The sequence below is a fragment of the Cynocephalus volans genome, chromosome 8 (genome assembly GCF_027409185.1).
Source record: "Cynocephalus volans isolate mCynVol1 chromosome 8, mCynVol1.pri, whole genome shotgun sequence".
In the NCBI taxonomy this organism is placed as follows: Eukaryota; Metazoa; Chordata; class Mammalia; order Dermoptera; family Cynocephalidae; genus Cynocephalus; species Cynocephalus volans.
The window spans coordinates 96183618-96210665 of NC_084467.1; the positions used below are offsets into that span (position 1 = coordinate 96183618).

Consider the following 27048-nt stretch of genomic DNA (forward strand, 5'->3'; position numbering starts at 1 on the left):
ACTTAACTTGCACATTAGCCTTTGAAATAAGTTATAACCCCCATTTCACAGAGAAGAAACAGACTCAGAAAAACAAGAGATTTTCCTAAAACTGCATACCTAGTAAATAGAGCTAGAACCTGAACCTAGGTCTTCAGTCTCCAAATCCAATGCTGGCCCATACCTGAGGACACTGCAATTATGAGACCATTATATTGAATAGCCAAAGCTTACATACTTCAACTGATTTTTCTCCATTTTGAGTTTATTTCTATTCACGTGAAAAGATACCCTTACAAAATACCACATACTCCCTTACAAACATTTCTTTCTTGTTTTATCTTCTTGCTCATCGTAGCAGCTCAATCATCATATCCCCAGTATGTAACATGGTGTTAGCATATAGTAAACATTCAAATATTTTTTAAATGGATACTGACTTCAAACAAGTATTACCAGAAGCAGGAGTCTCTTCATGTGGTATCTTTAACATAATTAATTTAATTGAGCTTCACAATTTTTAAAAATTATACCTAATATACTTTTATTTATTTATTTATTTATTTATTTATGTATATATGTATGTATTTATTTGGCAGCTGGCTGGTACAGGGATCCAAACCCTTGACTTTTTAAAACAAGTAAACTTATTCCAAAGTAAATTTTTATACTTCATCCACAGCAAGGTAGCTCTCCCACAGCATTTCATTAACAGTCCTTCTGACATACTGTCCTTACCAAAGCTATGAGATCTGAAGAAAATAAATTTACATTTATCGAGCACCAATCACATGCTTGCCACTCTGCTAGGAGCTTTTTCTCATTTTGCAAGTCAATACTCTATTTTATAGAGGAGGTAATTGAGGCTCAGAGAGATTAAATAACTTTCCCAAGGTCACACAGCTAGTAAATGGCAAAGCTATTGTTCAAACCCAAGTCATATTCCACACTGCTTTGCCTCAAAATTTTTCTAATTTCAGAGGCATGAGAGACATTTTCTGGATTATTGCTACTGCTCAGCTGATAATACACGTATTACTTACTTTCTGACTTGTGACACTTTACTTCTCTGCTTTTTCTATGATGGTCCAATAGCTTATACTACATTTATTTTCATCTTTACCCAGACATTCCTCAATTTCTGCTACTTTATGTAGGAAAAAGCACATGTACAGTCAGATTTGGCAGGATTTTTGTGCATCTTTCTTCTATAAAAGACAATCCTACTGATGTACTAGCCCTAACATGCCATTCATACACTGATCAAGAACCTTCGGTCATCTTATATACATAGAAGAATATCCGTGGTTCCCCGAGAATTGAAGCCAAGCATTCCAGACAATGAAAATTTTCTCTAAAGGGGCAGGAAAGATCAAGAAAAATTTAAAATAGTCTCTACCAATGCTCAAAACTCCCTATTTCTTTGGGATATAAAGAGGATGTGCCTATATGAAATTATACTCATCCATTTTTCATCACTAGATATCATCTTTATCTTTCTAATATAAAATACGGGGCAATAAGTCAGTCACCTTAAGAAGTCACCCTAGCCTTCAAGAAGTCCCTCACTTAACTAAGCCTAGTTAGACCCCTCCACTTTACAAGTATCACAACCCCCCCCTACAATCTCATAGCAACGTAACAGAAAACGCTTCCTTATATGTTTATCCTATATGTCTTATGCCTTAACTAAAGATCTCCACTTGCTCTAACTAGAAACATAAATTCTGAGTCCAGTGTTTCTTCCTCTGCAAAGAATCCCTCCAACTATCTTATGTAATATGAAAAACCTTAGTTTTTGTGCTCTTTCATGCAAAAAATTAATTGCAGTCAATACCAATAATTCATAGTACCAACACTATGTTATAGGAAACCATCCACATGTCCCAATGGGTTTCCTGCAAAAACAAAGCAGAAAGCTTCCTAACCCCTGTAATAAGAACTGCTGATCAGGAGATTATTATTTCATGCTAGGTTTGAAGGAAAACTTGAGTAGTGGCTTTAACACTTATTTCCTTCATATACATACAGAATCACTAAAGAAAGAGAAGTGGAAATAATCAGAGAGTTTTATGTACACAGTTGTTTACTACAGTACTATTTTCAGGAGAAAAAAGTAGAAACAACCTGATCCCTACAATAAGGAATTGGTTAAATTTATGATATAGTCATACAGTGGAATACTGCACACATCATTAATTATTGATCTCAAGAAATGTTTAAGAAATGGAAAATATTCATAGTCTTTCAAATGATAAAGGCAAATTACATGAAAATACATACAATTCATTCCCAATTTTAAAAAATGTATTCATAGGAAAAAGACCAGGGAGCTGGCTGGTTAGTTAAGTTGGTTAGAGCATGGTGTTATAACACCAAGATCAAGGGTTCGGATCCCTGTACTGACCAGCTGCCAAAAAAAACAATCATAGAAAAAAGATTGGTCATCTAAGTGTAAGATTAGGATGCCAGTTCTCATATTATTACTCTTCTATACTTGTATTTTCCAAATTTTCTTCACAGTGCATGTATTGCCTTTATAACCAGCAAAAGAATCATATAGGATATTAAAAATAAAGATTTTCTTATAACACCAAGGTCAAAGGTTCACATTCCTATACAAGCCAGCCACCAAAAAATAAAACTAAAAAATTTTTTTAAAGATTTCTCTTATGATTTTAATTATCAAAATTTTAAAACCTTTTCTAAACTTTTAAGGACTAACTTTCAACTAAAGGGGCATGAACATTTAGAAAACAAACATGCACACACTACAATTAAATTATTTCACACTTATGGAGATTTCCTAATTTTTATGAGCAAATGCTTACCGCTCAGGAGATTCTTCATAAATACTGTGACATTCAGTATTCTCAAGCATAAGACTCCTACTGAGGTTTTGTACCCCTGGATAATGAAAGTTAGCAAAGGAGTGTGACATTGGAGAAGTTTTGTTCCCAAGGTCTGAGATTCTCTTATCATGACTGGTTAGTCCACAAGTGAGGCCATCTAAAGCAGGATTCAGAGAGCGGGTCATATAAGCATCAGCTGATTGAGGTCTTCTCATTGGGGATGATGGATAGGGAGAAAGTTTGCTGATAAGAGGAGTCAAAAGATCAGCATATGCAGCTTTTGTAGGTTTCAAAAGTTTGTCAACATGAATATTAAGCATTTTTTGTTCAAAAGCACAAGAGAAGACAGAGGATGGGAGATTCTGAAGCCATGACAGTAAACTCAGATCCAAATCATCACAACCATTACCACATAAGAGGTCAATGCCAAGAAGTACTTCACTTTCTGTAATTTCTTCTCCAGTTGCTTTACTCTGACAAAATTCTACACAGCATTCATAAAGGAGGCCCTTCATTACAAGCTGAAATAAACGATTGTTACTAGCTTTAAAACCAGCCTCACTTAGCTTCCTATCAGCAGGGATGAATTCTGCAACCATGACACAAGCCTCTTCAAAACAGTGAACTCGCGCAGTACTGGGATTCCAGTCCTTAAATTCAGCATGATTGGTCAGACGAGGCAAAGTCAAAAGCAAACAGAGCTTGCTATAGTCATCTTTAGAAGGACAGTACTCTTCCAGAGCATGTAAACACTGCACAGCTTCTTGCATGGTAAATTCCAGCTGTAGGAAAAATATAAATAATTACTATAAAAAGAGATGTTATGAAATATGGAAACAATAAAAGGGTATAAAGGATAAATTCTAGTGCCACAGAATACTCATATAATTTGTAGGATGTGTAACAACTTTCAAGTCAGAAACCAAAATGTTTTCACAACAAAATAAAAAGAATAAACAAATTGGTTAATTAGCACATTAAATTTTTATTTATAAAAATAGTGTCCTAATACAGGCTTAAGATGATCATTTTCAAATTTATAAATTTTTAAGGTTAAGAATAATTGAGTTTTCCAGAATGAAAACCAAAGCATGCCAATATTCAATTGTTTATAAAGCTTTCTAATACTCCAACTTGCTCAGAAGGCAAAAGAGCCATTCTCTTAGTCCAAACTTGACTTAGGACAAATTTGTGTGGGGATAGAAAAAGCACATCAAGAAAAGGGAATATCTACAGCTGATTTAGTAAAACAGTACAGAGACAGAACAAAAGGAAGTTTAGCTGAGAGACAAATTATGACAATCTACATAGTAAATATTATGTCAGAATCCTAAGCTTTTTTTTTTTTTTTCTGAAAGATGACTGGTAAGGGGATCTTAACCCCTGACTTGGTATGGTCAGCACCACACTCTCCCAAGTGAGCCACGGGCCAGCCCAGAATCCTAAGCTTTTAATGATATAAGGAACCTTAGAGCTTAACTAGTCCAGCCTCTACATCTTACATAAGGACAAAGTTAGGATGCAGATTTAAATAAAGTAATTCAGTTGGTTAGTAACAAAGATAGAATAAAACTAGGTCTCCTGACTCATATTCCAGTGTTCTTTCCACTTTTGAACATCATTATCTGGCAAACATTTTTCTATTATATATGAAAGTCCTCACTGTAATATCTTTGTTTTTTGCTATGGTCTGAATGTTTGTGTCCTCCTAAATTCATATATTAAAATCCTCACCCCCCCAAGGAGATGGTATTAGGATGGAGGGACTTTGCAAAGTGATAGGTGATAAGGGCTCAGCCCTCATGAATGGGATTAGTGCCCTTAAAAAGAAACCCTAGAGAGGTAGCCTATTCCACCAACTGAGGACATAACCAGAAGGTACCAATTATGAACCAGAGGATGCATCCTCACCAGACGCTGAAAGTGCTGGCACACTGATCTTGGGAGTTCCCAGCTTTGAGAACTGTGAGAATAAATTTTTGATGTTTCTAAGCAACAAGTTTATAGTATTTTGTTATAGTGGACTGAATGAACTAAGACAACTACTTCAATGGACACTTACTGGAACTTAAGAAGTTTTCTTGGTTTTGGATGTGATAACACTAATACTGAAATCTTAAAAGTAACTTTCTAATCAAAATTAATTTATTTAATTTAAATAGTTATAAAGACAAACATTTTATCAAAAAACTACCTCTGGAGCCAGCCCATGGCTCACTCAAGAGAGTGTGGTGCTGATAACACCAAGGCCATGGGTTCGGATCCCATATGGGGATGGCCAGTTAGTTCACTGGGTGAGCGTGATGCTGACACCACCAAGTCAAGGGTTAAGATCCCCTTACCGGTCATCTTTAAAAAAAAAAAAAAAAACTAAACTAAAAAACTACCTCTAGATCAAAGAAAATACTGAAAAGACACAGAAAAAGGACGTAAAAATAACCAACCAACTTCTGGGGTAAGGAAAGAAGTAATGATGAAGAGTCAAATCAAACTTCTATTGTTATCTGGCTTACTTGAAACAAGAGAAGAGCACACACTGTTCAATTAGCCAGCTATTCATATACCATCTAGGACTAAATCATGGAAAAGTTTACAAGCATTACGGATTGAAAGTATTACATCTGCAAACCAGCAGATCTTGGCCCATCCCAACTCATAAAAACTTTAAAAACTCATGATACTAATCTTTTGCTTTAGTGAATAAAATACTTATGACTGAAAACAAGACTATGGCGCAAACCTTCAGGAATAAAAATCTTACATGCTGCGGCTCATCTTCTGCTGACATTGCATTGTTAACACATAAAGCTTCTAAAAACTTCTGCTTCAGGATAATATAACGAAACCTGTGAAAAAATATGAAACATTAAAATGGTTAAAAAGCTGAATGACAGCAACGTCAAAGACTGAAAATGAAACTTAAATTTGTGAAGCAAAACAGGCTAAATTTGGTTTCTTGTTTTTTATTTTTTGTGCCTTGTCGGTACAGATATTGATCCCTGGACTTTGTTGTTTTCAGCACTATGCTCTAACCAACTGAACTAGCCAACCAACTTCCAAGTTTGTTTTAAAGGACTAATTATTTCTTTTTAAAAAGACTTTTATTAAAAATTAATTCTCCAATGTCTTAGACTTAAGCCCCATTATTATTAGATCTTTCTCAGATTTAAAAAGAAAAAACAATTAGCTTGATTTAATCTTTCTACAATGAATGCATATAGTGAAACATAACATTGTACTCTATGCAATTATTATTTGTCAATTAAAAAAATTTAAAAAACAGAAAAGAACAGGATATATTTCAGGAAAACAAAACATTATGAATATAAAGGACTTTGATTTCATACTAGTTGACATTTGACATCTTCACTGAAAGTTGGATTTTTGTTTAGAATTAATACTGGGAATAGTAATAAATTGTGATTACTTTCTAGATGAGGGCATTCCCCAGTTCACACAGTGTGAACCAGAACTTAAGCACAAAGGTGCAGTTTTACTGGCTTGAGGAGTCAACAAAAAGTTTGGTACTGCCAGAGCAGCTGAAAAGTGAGAAGGGAATCCAAAAAGGACAGAGCCACAGTAAGAAATACACTGAAATCTACTGTATAAATTCAGCTGCCAAAATCCTTGGCTATCTCTTAAACTGTAAAGATGCAAGGGAGACTCCAAGGAGCCCAGGAAAAGCAACAGATAAAAGTGTAAACAACTATGCAGAGATTTCAGCTGATGTCCACTAGAAGGGAGACAAAGTTTGCATTTTGAGGCTAACAAAGTTAACTACTTGCTTGAATAAAAATCAACACTTTTTGAAAGAAAATAACAGAATCCAGAGCCTCAAGAATGAATCTACAATGTGCAGAATACATTTACAAAATGACTAGATATGTTTTTTTAAAAAAAGGTGACTCATAAAAAGACAATCATTAGAAACTGAACCTGATATGACTGAAAGTTCAAACTAGCAAACAAGGACTACACTAGCAAACAAGCACCTACTATAAATATGGTCAAGAACTTAAAAGAAAATGTAATCACAATGAATGAAAAGATGGGAATATCTCTGCAGAAAAACTTGCTTAAAAAATTTTGAAACTGAAAAGTATAATATGTGAAATGAAAACATTCATTGTTTATCATCAGATTGCTAATAGCAGAAGAAGGGGTCAGTGAACATTAGATTAATAAAAACAATCCAGACTAAAGAATATGGAGGAAAAAAATGGTTAAAAAAAATAAACAAGGCCTCAGTCCTTTTGGACAGAATCAGTTTGTCTAATATTGTGTCCCAGAGGGAAAAGAGAAACGGGAAGACAAAATCTGAAGAAATAATCGCTAAAAACTTCCCAAACTTGAGAATAACATACACTTTCAGATCCTAAAAAGCTCAGCAAATTCCAGGCAGGAAAAATATAAATAAACCACACTTAAGCACATCATAATCTAACGGCTGAACCAATAATAAAGATAAAATCTTGATGGCAGCCAGGAAAGAAAAAAAAAAAAGAAAGAAAGAAAAATACACACTATATACAAGGGAATAAGGATACAATATACAGCTGACTGCTCATCAGAAACAATGGAAGCCAGAAACAATAAACAACATCTTTAAAGTCTTCCTACCATTATGAAGAAACAGCCTTTGTGGCTTATTGCATGTTGACATCATTGACAAAGGAGGTTTGCATCAGATTTTCAAATAATTGAAATATATGTAATTTGTCCTCTAGAAGTGTTCCAACTTCATGGGGCTGAGTATACTGTTTTCTAGAAAAACCTCAGTCTTGTTTTTGTTTATTGTTTTGCTTTACTAAACTTCTACAGATGATAAGACACTAAAAACTTCAGATGAAATCTTACCTTTTTTTGTCAAATTTTTCCATACATTCTAGTGGCTGAATGAACTGAAGAACTTCATCCCATTGACCATCGAGGATTAGCTGCCTAAATAAAGAAAAATCCAGCATGTTATCAAATTCAGGTTACAGTAATTAAAAGCAGAATAGATAGTATTAAGACTTCATAAAGCACGTAATAAGATTAACATTTTATTTAGTTCCTCAAACACTAAAATAAAACAAACTTTTTCACAACTTATTTGTAACAACATATACTATATGAGAAGAATTTGTGAATGTGCAACCACTCCTCATACTTATGCAGTTGTGGTTTTTGTCCTATGTAAAAACATCAAACTAAGCCTAAAATTTCCTTTATGTTCCTACTCCTCTTACAGTTTTAGAGCTATTACATGTTATCTAAGAACCAGTGTGTGGGTACGCTCTATTCTCACTAAATCAATGACTGTCAGCTTGGGGTGATTTTTGCTCTTGCACTCCCCCTTCCCACCAGGGTCAATTTGGCAATGTCTGGAGACATTTTTGGTTATCATAACTGAGGGCAGTACTGGCATATAGTGGGTAGAGATCAAGGATGCTGCTAAATATCCTAAAATACACAGGACAACCCTCAACAACAAGGAATTATCTGGCCCAAGTGTTAATAGTGCCAAGGCTGAAAAACTCTGTTCTAAATTGTGAATTCTTGGGGTGGCCAATTAGCTCAGTCGATTGGAGCACAGTGTTATGACACCAAGGTCAAGGGTTCATATCCCCATACTGGCCAGCCATCATGAATAAATGAATGAATGAATGAATGAATGAATGGAGAATTCTTCATCTTTGGGCAATTTGACACTGAAGTTTACACTCTGAGAATGAAAAGAACAAAGAATAAAAACAAGTTTCATCCTACTTTAAGTAATCTATGGGAACTTCCAATAGTTAACAAGGCATTCTTATTTCTCTTCTTTTACAATGGCAATTTCTCTGTTTTCGAATTTTTTAAAAACAGTAATTTAAAAAGAGGATGGGGAGGAGGGCCTACACAGGACTGCCAACTTTTTATTCTGCAGAGGAGGAATATTAATAAAGGCAATCACAATATATATCATAATCATTTTATAAAGAGACATTTTAATATTAAAAAAGTAGGAAGAACACCATTTCAAAGGCCAGCCTTTAAGATGAATACATTTACCTTAATGAAAAACTCGCTATTCTATAATTCTTTGCATTTCACCTCAGACCAGTAAAACATCATCACAAACCGAAAGGCTCCTGGACAGTACTTGAGAGCCACTATTAAATTCCAAGAGTATCAACACTTGAAAGATAGAGCCAAAAGAATACTGCCTTGGTTCTGGTTCCTAGCTACAGCACTGACTAAGCTCCTTGGGGCTGAATAGCATTCACAACACAAAATACAAGTGCAACAAGTTTAAATAATTCCCCTAATATAATAAAGCTTTGTGGCTTTTTTAAAAGTTCCTTTTTCATGAGTTAGGAACAATTCATTTCTTAAGGTTTTTCAGATCACAAAATGCCACATGTCCAAGACTCCTTGTCAAGGATATTTGGTATCATATAAGAATAGAATATAGGAGGCTGGCAGGTTGGCTTAGTTGGTTACAGCATCATGTTGATAACACCAAAGTCAAGGGTTCAGATCCACTTACAGGCCAACCACACACACATAAAAAAGAATAGAATATATTTCTTCCTGGGAATTGGGGATTTTCTTTTTCCATCCAATTCAAGTTAGGATACATTTAGCTTCGTAAACATGTTAATTCCCTTAGCCTTGCAATTCCACTTCTAAGAATCTTGTCCTAAAGAAATAATACAAGACACAGAAAAGGTCTCATATATAAAAGATGCTCAATAGAGCACTTATTTTTTAAAAAATTAAAAATAATTGTCTAAAAATAGGGGAACCATTAGAAAATTAAGTAAATTGAAAATTCTTAAAGAATAAATTTGTAGTCCTACAGATAATCCTTGCGATGTTAACAGATAGAGCAGGATTCTTAATTATAAATACAACAGAATTGCTGTTATTTTTTAAACATTCACAGAAATTATCAGCGGTGTGTCTGGGTAGCAGGATGATTTTTCTTTTCTTTATTTTTCTAAATTTTGTATAATGAATATATTGCTATAATGAATATGTTTTATTTCAATGGCAAAAAAAAAAAAAAAAGTATTTCAGAAACATTTTCTTTACCTTCCCAGAGTCTCTGATTTCTTAGCCAAATATCTTTTACGAAGATGCCACAGCCACAGTGGAATTGTGACACTTGGTTTTTTAATAGATTTCTGGATCTTACCACTGAGAACATTCTACTGAAAACATTATGTTGTAAATGTTCCATTATAAAAACAAACATTTTTAACAATTATACTTATAGCCTTTTGATGATTATAAAGTTTTCTACCTGTATTATTCACATTACCTTATTAATACTTAACATTTCTAGGAAGGAGTTACAGACCTCAGAAATAATAATGAAATCATACCTCAGGAAAAGCATATCATCTGAAAATAGGCCATTTATGACTCCACTTTCCTTCTCAAGGGCCAACATACTAATGTGAAGCTTCTTTGAATTCAAGAAGTCCAAAATTAGCTTAATAATTTCCACCTCTTTTACATTCACTGTTTCTTCAGCCGTCATATTGATAGCCTAAACATTAAAAAGAAAAACAACAAAAAAGTTAGTCCTATTATCTTATGTCTAAGTTTAACTGCCTTGAAACTATGCATAACCAGGTTTCTTGATAATTTGTAATACAGATATTTTAAAGTGAAGTTAATATTCATTAAAACCAAGTCATTTTTGGGCTGGCCCGTGGCTCACTCGGGAGAGTGTGGTGCTGATAACACCAAGGCCACGGGTTCCAATCCCATATAGGGATGGCTGGTTAGCTCACTTGGGAGAGCGTGGTGCTGGCAACACCAAGTCAAGGGTTAAGATCCCCTTATGGTCATCTTTTAAAACAAACAAACAAAACAAAACAAAACAAAAAACCAAGTCATTTTTAAAAAATTCATTTATTTATTATTATTATTATTATTATTATTTTACATTCTAAGATGCTGTTGCAGAGCAGTAAGAAGGGGAGGGAGGATGGGGGTAAGGGGACAAAGGTGGGGATGGAGGCGGGGGGCTGGCCCACAGCCAGCTCCTTTGCTGGCCTAAAAACAAGTCACTTTTTAATGTGTGATAAAGGTAGGCTATGATTTTTTTTAAAGTCCTTACCTTTGAGAGGTACACATTGGAATAATTATAGATTAAATGATAAAAAGTCTGTGATTTACTTCAAAATAATACGGGAAAGGAGTGGGAAGAGAATAAGATGAAGCAAGAATGACCATGACTACTGAAGTAGGGTGATGGGTAAATGAGAATTCATTATATAATTCTGCATTTGCTCTGAGCCTTAACGTTTAAAAACTGCAACAATTTAGGTCATTTAAGTTTATCTTTTACATGTTTAAAATTTTCTATGGGCCGAGCCCATGGCACACTTGGTAGCATGCGGCGCTGGGAGCGCAGCGACGCTCCCGCTGCGGGTTCAGATCCTATATGGGAATGACCGGTGCACTCACTGAGTGCCGGTCACAAAAACAACAACAACAACAACAAAAAAAAATTTCTAGGAGCTGACTGGTTAGCTCATTTGGGAAAGCATGGTGCTCTCATACTGGCCAGCCGCCAAAAACAGATAAACAAATAAACAGGGCTGACCTATTAGTTCAGTTGGTTAGAGCACGGTCTGGTAACACCAAGGTCAAGGGTTCAGATCTCTATACCAGTCAGCTGCCCCCCCCCCCAAAAAAAAGTAAATAAAAAAATAAAATTAATAACCAAACCATGTTTAGTTATGTCCTAAATACACTGTCCTAGGTATGCCCTAATACATTCACTCAATAAGCACTTAATGCCTTTTCTCTGTAACAGGCACTATCCTATACTCAGGAGACATTGGTCTTCTCCTTACGAAGCTTACAGTCTAGTGGCAACTTCTAAATTATGACCCTGTACAATGGAGCCAACCAAAACAAGGCGAGGCAAAATGTGCAACTTTAGTCATATTGGTAATACCAATGATATTTCAATACACTCTGAATTCCTTCTTTTCCCTTTAAGTCTGCAGTGATACAATCACGCACATAGAATATGAATCTGTAAAGATTTAGAACTTGGAGGACTGTGAAAATCATTAAGTCAACATTCTCATTGCACAGATGAGGCCACACAAGTTAAATGACCTAAACTGTTGCCATTTTCAAATATTAAAGCTCAGAGCAATGCAAAAGAGTACCACAATATAGGGAAAACTAGCTGCAAAGAAACTTCATAAGATGAAACAGACTGCAAGCAAATCTTTCTCACAAGACCAACTTATTTCAACTAAGCTCACAGAAACATAAACACATACATGTAGGCACATAGGTTAGTTTTTTTTTCATTTCTGTACTTTTTAAAATTTTTTATTTCTTCATAATGAGAAATGCAAATGTCTAGCAGACTAGAATGCTCTCATTAGCAGATGAATACATTTTCTCTCTAAGGTAGAGAAGGTGCTAGGGTAGATAAAGGACAGAGCATGGGGAGGTAATTATATGACTCAGATATTCTTAATGACATCAGACTAAGCTAATTGCTCTCCACAATAACTATACACCTGTCTCAGGAAACATAAATCACAAATATTTCTCACGATATGCCAGCCGCCCAATTCCTCACACTTTGGTTTTCCTTTTGCTATCTTCTGAGCTGACCAGCATCCTCCTGTTCATAGACTTTGTCCAAAAGAGGATACAATAAAATTAATGAGATTTCCACTTACTAAATTCTTACCACATTTCGCAACTATCTCTCTGAGGTTACTCTTAGAGCACACTGATTAGCCATTTTAACATTCCCCAAATCTTCAGATAATTCTTACTAGCAAAAAGAAGGGCTTTTACTAATTTAACTTTCAGAAAAATAATATTATTCCTCCTTCCATCTCTAAGTTCTTAGAGGGCACTACACTTACATCATCATGTACCAACCATAAAACTTAGTGTTACAGAATTGAGGCTACAATTTTCTCATGTAGTTCAATACACCTAATCATAGGCCTCACATTCAACATTCAGTCTAAATATTAGTCTAAATATTATGTAAGTCTGGAGTGGAATTTATGGCAATAGTCCCACTTTAAATCATAACTATAAGTGTAATGCTGCAGTTATTTCTGGTCAATATAGCCTAAAAGAAGAAGAAATACATTCTTACAAATACATACTTCACATTGACTTTTGATATGGTAACAGAAAATGTGTCTGCTATGATTTGAACGTGTCCCTCAGCCTTCATGGGTTGGAAACTTAATCCCCAATAACACAGTGTTGAGAGGTGGGACATTTAAGAGGTAATTAGGTCATGAATGAATGTTATTTTTTTATATCTATTTTTGGCACCTGGCTGGTATGGGGATCCAAACCCTTGACCTTAGTGTTATAACACTGTGCTCTAACCAACTGAGCTAACCAGTCTGCCCATGAATGAATGCTGTTATCATGAGAGTGGATTTAATATGAAAGTGAGTTTAACACTCTCTTGTTCAATCTCTGTCTCTGTCTGTCTCTCTCTCTCTCTCTCTGCTTTTGCCTTTCTGCCTTCCGCCATGGGATGATATAGCATGACGGCCCCCACCAGATACTGATGCCATGCTCTTGGACTTCCTAGCCTCCAGAACCAGGAGCCAAATCAACTTGTATTGTTTATAAATCACCCAGTATCAGGTATTGTGTTATAGCAACACAAAACAAACTACGAGAGTAATCGAATTAACTTAGAATTGGTTCAGGTTTTAAAAAGCTAATTAAAAAAAGACAAGTTTTAATTCTGTACAGTGAAATTCCCAGTGGAAAAGTATAATATTCTAATCACTCAATCCAGAATTTTGATTCCTCTAAGATTTACTACTGGTGCTGGATACAATATAAACATAGACATATGCTTGATGACAATATCTTAGAGTTACTCTTTTCTAACTCCCTGTGTAACTGAAACATTTATAGAGGCTCCCCAAATCCTAGCTATATAATGTAGAAATTATATATATTATATATACATTGTAAACAACAAAAGCATATAATTCATGAGCATTTTTAACATTTTCAGGTTATTCATCACTATGTAGCTAGAATTTTCGCTAATTCAGAGTAGAAGTTAATAATAAATGCTTCTTCACCCCTCCTGAAGGGAAGCTATAAATTCATAAGTGAGAAATTGGTAAAGGACCACAAAAAAAATGATTACACTGTGTAATGTTGAATCTACTAATGATCCTGAGTTGAGCATCACATATTGCACACAGGTACTGATATTCAACGCTATACCCCACATATACATATGATCAATTATGCTTCAATAAAAAAAAATCCATAAGGGCTGGCCCGTGGCTCACTCTGGAGAGTGTGGTGATAACACCAAGGCCACAGGTTTGGATCCCATATATGGATGGCCGGTTAGCTCACTGGGTGAGCGTGGTACTGACAACACCAAGTCAAGGGTTAAGATCCCCTTACTGGTCATCTTAAAAAAAAAAAAAAAATCCATAAGATTTAACTAGTTTTGGGACTACTAAAATTATCTTTTAAAATGAAATGTGTACATGTAATATGTGTCCAATAAATATTGAATTAACTTGAGATACAAAAATCACTGAAGAAATTTCTCTACAAAAGTACAGAATAGATAACTTTGTTTCCAGCTGTTCTAACAGCCATTTAAAAGGATGGTGCTGTGGCCCTTCAATCCAACTATTTGGACTAAGTCAACTCTGACACCATCTTAGGTAGATCAGCCAATACTTAGTATATGTGAACAATTATTTACCAGACAGAATTTATGTAGGGTCAACAGTAGTGTGTATTCCACTGAAAAAAGGAAAACACAATGGAAAAAAAAAAAAAATGAGTGTTTCAGTATTTCCATATTAAATGACAGATTTTTTTAAAAATCACAAAAACATAATTATGGATTTTCCTTAAAGGAGTAAATTTTTACTAATAGCCAATATCTGGACTAGGTGAAGTAAAGAAATAAGAGTTTTCTTTAAAAATAAGGCTATCTGGAAGCCAGCTGGAAGGCAGATAGTATTTTAGTACTTAGATACAATTAACATCTACAGAAACTGAATTCCAGATGGGTTCTCTATGTGGACTCCTACTGATTACTACCTTAGTGAAACAGATTAGAAGGATGTATTAAGGATCAAGAAATAAAATTATTTTTAGAAATCTAACATTAAAGGTAAAATGTTAACAATAGATTTTAAAAAAAGAAATAGTGGTAACAGAAATATACTGACTCTATGCATATTTCCATATACAGATATGGAAAAACTTTCATGAAGAAAAATCAGTGGTAACATTTTTTTTTCTTTTTTTTTTCCCCCTTCTTTTTAAAATGATGACCAGCAAGGGATCTTAACCCCTGACTTGGTGTTGTCAGCACCACGCTCTTCCAAGTGAGCCAACTGGCCATCCCTATATAGGGATCCGAACCCGTGGCCTTGGTGTCATCAGCAAGTGGTAGCTTTTTAACCAAATATAAATAGATATGATTTAAATGTTCCATTGCAATGAGGTTACTTACTTAAAATACAGATTAGAAAAAAAATACAGATTAGGGAGAAAGAAAAACACACAAGGCTAAGAATGATTCAGAAGTACAAGGTTAAGGGAATTAGGGCACAGCCATTATAGACATGAAAAAAATCCTTAAGAAAAGTTCCATTAATCTCCAGCTCCATTCCACACAATAAGTCCACTCTCTTTAATTTTCCAATTATTACATACTGCCTAAAACTGAAAAACAGTGCTTTACAATTCCAGATTACAGGCAAAAATGCAGACAAGAAAATAAAGTGCTATGAATCTTTTTAATAAAATGTCAAACTGCAACCTAGGACTACTGTGCCTTTTTCCTTTTTTAAAAAAGTGGAGAAAAAAATTTGCTAGCTGTCTTTAATAACACGGCATTCCAAAAACTTATGTTGTTGTCAAATCATTTAATTGTAAATATCTGGTCCTTCAGGTACGCACATGTGACGTTGCAAGTCACTTAACCTCTATGGGCCTCAATTTCTTCATACATAAATTAAGAGGGTTAGTTTGGCTAATTTTTATGATTGCCCTTCAAGTTTTATAATTTGCTTTAACACACATTTCAATAATAGGAAATACATATTCTTGGGGAGGTGGGGAAAATCAGGTCTGGGATAATCATTAAGTTCTAAACTATAAGGTCAGCTTAACAAGAGGAAAGAAAATAGATTTTAGATAATTTAAGCCTACAAAGAAAAGAAAAACCCTTCTAATTGCAAAACTGTCATGTCTGCTAATCAACTAACATTTGTAACATGGATGCAGCATGTGTCCCTTCTTAGTTGACAGCTGTTCTCTATTCATCAATTATTTTAATTTAACTTCTGGAACTGTGAATGATTCTTCACATAAAGAAACAAATTATGTTTAAAGCAGGTGCAGCTTTATATAACTATAAATGGAAAATAACCAATTAACATAAACTATATGTTGTGTATATGCATAAAATATCTCTGGAAAAAGATACAAGAAATTGGTAATAATGGTTGTGTCCAAGAAGGAAAACTAGATAAATAAATAATAGGAATGGAAAGATGACTTTTCATTATATCCTTTTTGTAACTTTTGCATTTTGTACCACATACAAATATTACCTATTCAAAAAACTAAAAAATAATAAAACATAAAGCATAATTTCCAATTGCAAATTACTGGAAGGAATTAGTAAACTAATGTATATAATGAAGTAATAATATTTCAGAGTGATTTGTATTTTTTCCCATAACCCAAGTCTTGTTCTCAGATCTATTTAAATATTATTTCAACAATAATGATTTGATCATCACATATTGTACCCAAATAATGACAGTCAACACCATACCCCAAAAATATGTATAATCAAGTATGCTTCAATTAAAAATACATTATTTCAACCTTTCTTATTGAGATTAAAGAATCTGTGTTCTTTCCATATTCAAACCCAGAAATATTTTTAAAACATTTAATTAATGAAGTACTAAAAATTTACAAGATAATAAAAACTATTTTTCAACTCAGATTGCTCAATTAAGCCACATAACCCAGAAAAAGTAAAGGAAAAACATGTTAGTTTTGACACTAAAAATATACAATGTAAATCTTCCATTCAACAGAATTGCCACAAACGAAGTTAAAAGAAAAGGGACAAACCAGGATTAAATACACCACACATAAAGAGTTAAATGGTTACCATCTAGAACATATAAATAGCATGTTCAAATCAATACCCCCCAAAATATTACGGTTGAAAAATAAGCAAAGAATACAGACAATTCACAGAAGAACTACAAATAACCAATAAATTTATGAAAAGATGTTCAACCTCATTCGTAGTATTAAAACAGGGTACCAATTATGGGCCTACCAGCTTTGCAAAAATTAACAAGACCTGGGCCAGCCCGTGGCTCACTTGGGAGAGTGCGGTGCTGATAACAACAAGGCCACGGGTTCGGATCCTGGAAAAAAAATTAACAAGACCTGAAAATATCTAATGCTGGCAAGAGTATGGGTAAATGTCCTTTCATACACTGTTATTAAGAACGTAAACTTGGATAGACTTTATGAGAGAGAATTTGACAGCATGAAATTTTTAACTGTGGAAATTTTAAATGTATATACCTTTGACTCACCAACTCCAATTCTACTCATAGAAATCTAGCCTTCAAAAACACTTGCAAATGTACACAAAGATACATATGCAAAGATGTTTCCTGAAGATTTGCAAGTAATAGAGAAAAACTAGAAATAAACTGAACTCTCATCTATAATAGAATTTCAAGTAAATTATGGTAAATTCAACTACAGAATACTAATGCAGTGATGTAGATCTATGCATCCTAAAATGAAAAAGCACATCACAGAATAATATAGCCATCAATAAATATTTGAATGGATTAATATAAATAGGCCCACTTATTTAAAAAAAGGGAGGGGGAGCACAATATCTGTCTAAATAAATGCATAAAGAAAGGTTTGGAAGAATGCATACCAAACTGTTCAGTGTGCTTACCTCTGAAGAGAGGAATGGGATTGGGATGCAGGGCAGGGATCTAGGAAGAGAAAATGTTTAAAGGAAGACTTTCTTATTCTTTACTGTTTGTGTATTATCTGAATGGTTTATAACCAATATATTTATGCATTACTTGTCTGTTTATGCATGCATTTCATATATAAATACAGTAATTTCAAAGAGAAAAAACTGAAAACGATGAAAAAAATTATAGGATTAGATCTCAAAGTTATCATCTATATTAAGGTACCAACTAGAGTAGAATCCCCAAAACAGGATGGACTGCTATGTTTGCAATGCAAAGACTATTGGGTACTATTTTAGAATCTTACAATTATTGTTTAATTGATCCTTACAAAAACCATTCTTCACAAAATATAGCTTCCAGATCCCCTACCATTCTGGTCATCCTCTTCTGAATTGTTAGTCTCCCTCTTAAAGCACCCAAAATAGACCACAATACTCCAGCTGTGGCCTGGTCAGCAATCTTATACAATGAAACTAATACTTCGCATAATGTGAGCACTTTCCAATGAACACACCTAAAATTGCTTTAATATTCATGAAATATTGTTTTTGCACTTCCAAGTATTTTATTTCCAAAGCTTTTCTTAAAGTTGGAAAGAAAACCAACCCAATTCTATTTACAAGTTTTCAAAATAATATAAAAATTTTTTAAACCAAAAATGAACATTAAGGCTCTAATTTTAGCTCACTTCTATAGAATTTTCTCAAAGATTTTATAATAAGGTTCTGTTTTCTTTTTCAGCACATCAACAAGTCACAAAACATGGTACTTAGTCATAGAAAAAACATTATTTGAATTAAATGTGTCAAGTATAAATAGTATAAAATGTTTATGTCCTTTTTCATGTAGTATTATTTTTCTATACAATGGAATGTTGACTTGTAAAATGAGAAAAAGCTCCTAGCAGAGTACCAAGCATGTGACTGGTGCTCAATAAATGTAAACTTCTTTCCTTCAGAGCTCATATCCTTGGTAAGGAAAAAGTGTCAAAAGGACTGCTAATGAAATGCTGTGGGAGAGTGACTGTGCTGTGCATAAAGTGTAAAAATTTACTTTGAAATAAGTTTACTGGTTTTAAAAAATATTTTAGATGTAATTTAAAATATTGGGTGTCTTAAAAAAAATTGGAAAGTTAGATCAATTATATTAAAGATGCCACATTGAAAGACTCCTACTTCTGGTAATACTTGCTTTAAGTCAGTATCCATTTGAAAAATATTTGAGTGTTTACTACATGGTAACACCATGCTATATACCAGGGATACAATGAATGAACTACTACAGTGAACAAGAAGATAAAACACTAAAGAAAGGTTTTAAGAGTGTATGTGGTATTGTAAGGGTATCTTTTCACTTGAATAGATAACTCAAAATGGAGAAAAACAGATGAAATACACAAGTGTTGGCTATTCAGTGTAATGGTCTCAAAACTGAAGTATCCTTAGGTGTGGGCCAGCATTGGATTTGGAATCCAAAGATTCCAAAGATTCAAGTGTTCTGTACAAATATAATATACAAAAAATATAAAGTAAAGAGTATCTTAAGAGAACTACAAATAAAAAGCCATGGAAATTCAGGGAGTAATGAGGTCTCCTGCTAAGAATGGGTTTAAAGAATTATTAATATCCTAGCATGCAGAAATGGGAAGGGAACACTAATTGATCATCTACTGTATGAGGGTAGTTCAAAAAATTCATGGAAAGATTTGCATTAATTCTAGTTTTCCAGGAACTTTTTGAAGTACCTGTGTATGTAAGGCCTTGGGTTAAATACTTCCATACATTATCTATACGATTCTTACAACTCTATTACCTTTATTTTACAGATGATTACACTAATGCTCAGAGATGTTACAATATTTGCCTAAGGTCACAGAGCAAATAAGGCAGAGCCAGGAATGGGACAAGCAAGTCTATCTGACTAAAATTCTGTGACCTTTCCATTACAACATTCTGACTTTTACAGCAGATAATTAGGAGTCAAGTAACATTGAGCCTAATGTCGGTCAAAGTCTTAGAAATTGGAATTCAATTTATTTCCTGTGCTGTGTAGTGATTTGCCATTCATTAACTGAGAGTCTATGGCAATTCTTCTTAAACTTTTCCACTTAAGGGCAGAAGAAACTAAACACATCCCCAGAGAGTGCTTAAACTCTCTGCATTTGAAATCTTTGAGTTTTACCTTAGAAATTAATGTAAATATTGCATTTTCCATATCATCTTTTTGTGTTTCAATATAAAAATGATTATTTTTTACCCAAGTCTTCAAGTGAAATTGATGACAACTCCATAAAATGTATGCCACGTTATGTGCCCAGGTTTACCTCTTGGAACATTGCAGCCTATCACTAACAGTGCAAATTCTCCAATTTGAAAAGCACAGGTCAGAGGGAATAAATATGTAAGCTATTTCTTCATTAGTGAAGAACCAATGATCAACAGTGAGGATTATTTAGCACCAAATATACAAGGGTACTTCAAAAAGTTCGTGGAAAAATAGAATTAAAAGATAATACAAATCTTCCCATGCACTTTTTGAAGTAACCTCATAACTCAAGTCAGAGTTATTGGCCGTAGCCTTATTTTCTATAATATGAGAACATTCTACTGAAAGCAAGAAAGCAATCCTGACCTACATATAGGAAGGAAACACCCTTTTCTCCCCTTACCAGAGTAATAGAGAACCTCTGCCAAGGAGTAGGGATACACTTCAACAGTTCTCATGAGCCCTTTAAGGCCACTGTAAGAAATAAGGTCCTGGACCTAGAAATGCTAAACAGATTATGCAGAAATTTTTAATTATCCTTGCCAATGCTCCCCTCTATAAAAAGGGAATCAATGGATGCCTTGAATTTTTTTCCAAATTGCTTTCAAATGCATTATTTTATTCAACTTCAGAGCCCATTCCCAAAGTAAAACAATAGCAGGCATAATCCCCATTTTACAGTATGAGAAATCAGTCAATTGTAGTGTAAGTAGCTCTTTCAAGATTATAATGAGTAGCAAAGGGAAGCTTAAATCCAGGCAATCGGATTTCCAGCTTACCGATCTACTAAGGAAAATTGTACATCCTTTCCTACTAATTTTGAAATGTTTCTCAAACTGCAGCATATATTAAGCATAGCAGATGCTGTCCATTCGGTAACTGATAAACTCGACTTCACGAACAGAAAGAGACTGAACACAATTACGTAACTAGGAACACAGGACAGTACCCCTGTTCTCTAATGACACATTCCTAGTACCGGTTTTTATAACAAGGGAGAAAAGAACTATGAAGTGGGAGGGTGGGAAATAAAAACAAGTTAAAATCCCCTCACAAAAAAATTACATATTCATACCGGTCAGCCACTAAAAAAAATAAATAACAATATAAAAAAATACATATTTATAGTGACATCCAAATTCAAGGGTTTTGTTTTTTGCTTTTTTACCTAACAGAATATTGTTATGGCTTAATTATTTGCTTATCTTTTCCATGACTGTATAATATTTTTTGTTTCCTGTTGGAAGCAATCTACACCCACCACTCCCAAATCTAAGGTAAAATTATTCATTACATCTGCCTCCTAAATGAGACCTCGAAAATGTCCCATATAAAGGAAAATGGGCTCTAAGACATTTCTTTTCTCTAGTAAAATGTCAATGCAACACATGCCAACACTGGAGACAAAAAAGAGAAAAAATTCTATTCAGATCTACTGTGAAAAAAGATTTATAGCATTTTTAAAGCCTACATGTTAATTCCTGTAACATTAACTTTTTGAAGCATTCTACGAAGTCAACAAAGGGAGGAAAATAAGTGTTAGGATCACAACCTATGAAATCTGGGTGGAACAAAGACTTCTCCTTTCATTATGCAGAAAGAACCAAGTTGCCAAAAACGCTCCACTCAGATACCATGCGTAGTTACTAAATGCTTGTCTGGGTACATAGGAAAAAAATCATCTGCTCAAAGGCTGCCCCATCCTACCCTCGCCTCCGCCCCTTTTGTCCAAGGCTTCGCCCCAGAACTAGAGCCCCATTCTTTTTCTCCCCAGTAAAGGGTAACGGCTTAACACTATGCATTCTACAACCTCTCGTGTCTTCTACGCAGTCGCCCCTCAGCACAACTCCTGTTCCAAATCCAGTCGCTGTTCCTCTCCCCGACCCCGCCCAGATCCCCAAAGGCCCGCTCCCATTGACCACTGACGTCAGAAAGGCCAAACGCCGCTCCGCGGGGCTGCCCCACGCAGCCGCTCGGCTCCCAGCCCCGCCGCTCCCTCCCCTCCTCCCGGCCAAGGCGTGACCAGAAAGGGACGCGAGCGCGCCCGTCAGCTCTGGCTAGGGCTCGGCGAAGGAGCGAGGCAGGAAGAATCAGCAGTCAGCCCCCTCCCGCCTCTCAGCAGGAGAGAGGTGGGCACGAACCCTGCGCTCGCTCGCTGCTCGGTGCCAGGGCGAGGGGCGTATCTCTGCTCCCACAATGTGGTGAGGAGGGAAAGGTGTGCTCCAGGAGCGGTAGCCTGGAATGGGTCCTCATCCGGCGGCGCCGGGGCCTCACCCACGACCCCAGTCAGCACTCAAGCCTATCCAAGACCCTTCTCCGGGACCGCCCGGTCCGAGCATTGTCGGGTGGTGACAGCTGGTGACGGTGGCCATGGCAACCCGAGGTGTGTGGCGGCCCGACCCCGCCTCCACCTCCTAGAGTTTCTCACCTGAGGACTCCGGGACGAGCCCGGAGAAGCGGCGGAGGAGAACGCAGCTGGGTGACCGGAGCCCGGAAGCAGCCGGCTCCAGGCTGGGGTGGGAGCGCGAGGGCGGCTGTGTGGACTTGGCGTCGGTCCTCCCTCTTGCCGCCCGCGCATCAATCCATCAGCTAGTCAGTCCGTCCTTCCCGCGTCCGCCCTCCCGGGCCGGCGACCGCTCAGCTTAGGCTCTTGCAGACTGCGGTTGTCAAGAGCTGCCTCAGCCGAGCTCCAGCCACGAGCTCGGGCCAATCGCCGCGTTCCCCCGAGGAGCCTCAGGACCCCGCCGTGCGGGGCGGCCAGGCAAGTGCCTGCGCCGAAGGGAGCGTCTGATGGGCGGGCCCGGAGCCGGGGCGGGGCGGGGCGGGGCGAGGCGGGGCGGGGGCAGGCCTGGAGGCCCGGGCTGCGGGCCGCTGTTCCTGGGACCATCCGGACTCGCTGGGAAGAGCGGGCGCGGCAATTGGGTGAGAGACCGGTGGCAAGGTCGCAGACCCATCCCCGGCCGCTGACTTTGTGTCCCGAAATAGTGCAGACAGGGTTGTCACTTCCAAAGACAGAAGTCATCTACACATCAGTATTGACTCTTGGTACTCCTCCCCAATAATCTATTAATGAAGGCTAATGAAATAAATCTTGCCTCCTGCTCCTCTCTCTCCGCTTTTCCAGGCCCCACTTCCTCCCTGAAAACTCCAGTAGCTTATTTGTCCCTTACCTGATTTCTCATTTTGTAAAGCCTTGAAGCATTTTTCAGTTACGTAACACGTTCACAGTTTTTGTCCACACCTTTTGATTGTAAGCCCCTTACTCCCACCCAATAGGTGCCATAGTATTCCACAAATATATGTGATGCTCAGCCGAGCTGAATTAAATAATCAGGGGGTATATCCATATAGAGCTAAGGAAGAAAGCAGTGACACAAACCTGTGAGAACCTTGTCCTCACAATGGCCAATTTAAGGCCAGAGTGAGCTGGGCATCCCCAAAAGGGGAAATGGGGTTAAAGAGACTGGTAAAGAGAATAAACATCAAAAACATTTCTGAAAAGGAAGAATTTTGTCCAATTTAAGATAAAAGAAGCAGTAGCTTGAGGAAAAGGTTCTAAGAAAAATATTTAGAAATTCAGGAAAAACAATGCACAAAAGCTGAACTGCAAAGCTTCAACTGCCTAGTTTTGATTAACCTCTGGAAGAAAGTCTTCATTATGAAACCTCTCAATGATAAGTGACAGGCAAATAAATATTAAATACAATTTAATGTTACCTAGGGTCTTGATATTGAAAACAAGACAAAATAAGCTAACAAAAACACTTTACAGAATGTTAAATTGAAAAAGTGGGCAGATGTGATATATCCTGGAAATAGTCTCTCAATCATTTTGCCAATATCATTCATCTAAGAAACAGTCTCTAAATCTTGACTCTCAAACAATAGCAGTTGCAAATATCAGCATCATTTAAATATTTAAATCTTCAAGTAGAACTAGAAAGTTACTAATCAGGGACAATCTGACAAATATTTGAGCACTAATAAAAGAGAAGAATATGATCTGGTACTAGATTGGTTTTGGCATTCATTAAGCACAAAATGAAGTGCTTTGCCTGTGTTCTCATTTAAGCCTTACAATCTCCCTTAAGATGCCTGTTAATTATTCCCATTTCAGAGAGGAAAGGAAATAACTTGCCCAGTATCACCCAGCTGATATGAAGCAGAGCCAGGATTTTAACTACTGTGACTCTTAAAACCTTTTTCCACTCTACCTCACTGTGTCAACTGGAAATTTTAGTTTGAAAATGGACCCTATTCGGGCCTAGCCCGTGGCGCACTCGGTAGGGTGCGGCGCTGGGAGCGCGGCGACGCTCCCGCTGCGGGTTCGGATCCTATATGGGAATGACCGGTGCACTCACTGGCTGAGTGCCGGTCACAAAAACGACAAAAAAAAAAAAAAGAAAGAAAATGGACCCTATTCTAGGGGCCGGCCCGTGGCTCACTTGGGAGAGTATGGTGCTGACAATACCAAGGCCAAGGGTTCGGATCCCTATATAGGTATGGCCGGTTAGCTCACTTGGGAGAGCGTGGTGCTGACAGCACCAAGTCAAGGGTTAAGATCCCCTTATCAGTCATCTTTTAAAAAAAAAAAGGAAAGAAAATGGACCCTATTCTAAAAAGGTAGGGAGGATAAGAGGTCTTATTTATGTTTATATTCCCCATACCCTATGGCATAGTGTTATTTGCATCTATATCTTCAATAAATAATAACCAGCACTGTCAAAAGCAAATACATAACCATTATATTTCTGGAAAAAGTGAATGGAAGGAGGGAAGGAACCAGGCACTGAAATATGAGACATCTGGCATACCTTAACACTTGTGCACTGATAAATGCATTGACTGTATGTTTGCTTCCTGATGTAACATCAAGTTTTACACTACAACCTTAATAGCTTGTTAGCCTAAGGTATCACCTTTCCTCCTATACTCAGCCACACTGGTTAAGATTAGATCTTCTTGTCTTTCCCTCTGGTTGCTGCAATAGCAGTGAATTGTTCAGAAAGGACAAGGCTTTCTTAGATGAAGGACTGTCCTTAGATCCTGAGGTATTGCCTCAATTATTCACCAAATATTTACTGAATGCTAACTCTGGGTCAGGAACTAGGTTAGGTGTGGTTTGGGAATGCAGGTTCTAACATGACAGAATGATTCATGGTGCCTTGTGACAAATGCCTATAGGCTAAGGTGCACCCCTTTAATATGCTTCTCAAATCTCGTTTTGAAAAAGGGAAATAGAAGCTTTTGGTTTTCCCCAAGTAGTAGAAAGGAATCTGAGCACAAGCCCAAACTAGGAAATCTTGCCTCAACGAGTTCAGGGCAGTTCAGGGGATAAGGGAACTTGTTTTAAAAGTTTCACTCTCGTTACTAGAATACACACACATACATACACACATCAAAGAGCTTTGTGCTTCAGAGCCAGTAGTGCCCTAGCTTTGAGAAAACAAAGTACCACCACTGCTGCTTCTCCTTCAGACAGATTCAAAGATTATAGAGGTAGAATTACCTGGCTGTACCAGGGCTCCTAGCTAGAACCTTAAGCAGAAGCTTAAGTTACAGGTCAATGGTTAAACCTAGCAGACAAAAATACATTCTTGTTTCAACATAAAAGAGATGTGGTTTTATTTATATTAAATAAATATCTGATGTATTGAAGATAAAAATAAATATTTTACTTTGGAAAAAATAAATATCCCATTTTAATCGAGTCACTGAAATATACTGAAATTCAAAAAAAAGGGAAACTAAATGTTAGAAAATGTTAATAATACATAAAGCACATTAAGCATCATAATTTCAGATAGCTGTTTTGGGATAAAGTAAGTGTCTAGTAATAAGCTTGAGACCATTTAAGATGAACTGGTATGGAAGAAATATAGAGATTCACCAAAATATGTCTGGGTAGGTGTCTTACTGTACATTTGCATACTGCCAAAATACTTACAAAAATCCTCCTTCAGAAGAATTTAGTATTAGCATTTCTTTTAGAGTTTAGTGAATAACTAGGTATGCTCTTTCCTAATAAAATTTCAGTTATCTAAAATGACCAAGCAAAAGCAAATGACAAAATTTTTTTTTTTTTAATCAATTGTTCTCCCTATCCTAAAAGAATGCCCCCCAATGATTTCAAGGCAGTTTACCAGGCTCTCTGCATAAGTATAATAAAGTGAGTATGTACACGGAAGTTTCAGTGCTACAAATAACACGGGATTCTGTACAAAAGTTCCAATTGAAACTCCTATCAGTTTACTGATAATATAAGAAGTTTGCTCCCATAAGGAAAAGAATTTTAAAGAAAAAAAAAAATTTGCTTACTTCATTTCTATAACTTTAGAATTGTATTTATCCACATACCACATATCAAAATGGTATATGTGCTATGCCTCAAATACAGTAGGTGTTTAATAAACACTCATCTGATGTATCAAAACTTTTTCCTTGATTCTATTCCATAATTTAACAGTCTAAATCGCTTATGTAGTCATTTACTAGGACCCAGAAAAAGCAGCAGCTTTCAGCAACACATGTAACACTTTGTTCACTGATTATCCACTCCACCAGTCTTCTTTTACGGCAAGAAGGAAAGCATGAGGACCCTAAGAAAATCAGGCCCACAAAACTAGGAATGTTCTGGGATGCAGGCAGAGCTTTAAAAGTTCTTGATTTTCAGGCACAATGTTCAGCGTTGTTAGCTCTTATGAGCAACTATGAAGCTTCCCTGAGAATTTTTTGAAGGAAAATTGTCTGCTTTGAATTACCAACATTTAAATGAATTAGAGATATGCAGTCACCTCAAAGTGACAAACACTGACAATGCTTGGATAGGTATTGTCAAGCCAAGTTTCCAGTGTAACAAGTCAGTCCTGAAGGTGGCTCCCAAGGCCATCCATCCCTCAATGCGCATTGCTTCAGGCCCTGGTGGGCCA

General features: G+C 36.3%; 1 protein-coding gene across 3 annotated transcripts in view; it reads right to left on the reverse strand.

Annotated features, from left to right (window-relative positions):
* Nucleotides 1-22829, reverse strand: part of WDR47 (WD repeat domain 47) — a 52255-nt gene extending 29426 nt beyond the window's left edge. For all 3 annotated transcript variants that reach the window (XM_063104381.1, XM_063104382.1, XM_063104380.1), the window contains exons 1-5: nucleotides 22548-22829; nucleotides 10187-10353; nucleotides 7689-7772; nucleotides 5593-5677; nucleotides 2811-3613 (exon numbers count right to left, since the gene is read on the reverse strand). In XM_063104381.1, coding sequence (XP_062960451.1) covers nucleotides 2811-3613; nucleotides 5593-5677; nucleotides 7689-7772; nucleotides 10187-10353; nucleotides 22548-22697 — 1289 coding nt within the window. In that variant the 5' untranslated portion in view covers nucleotides 22698-22829. The remainder of the gene's footprint in view (nucleotides 1-2810; nucleotides 3614-5592; nucleotides 5678-7688; nucleotides 7773-10186; nucleotides 10354-22547) is intronic.
* Nucleotides 22830-27048: the final 4219 nt, after the last annotated feature.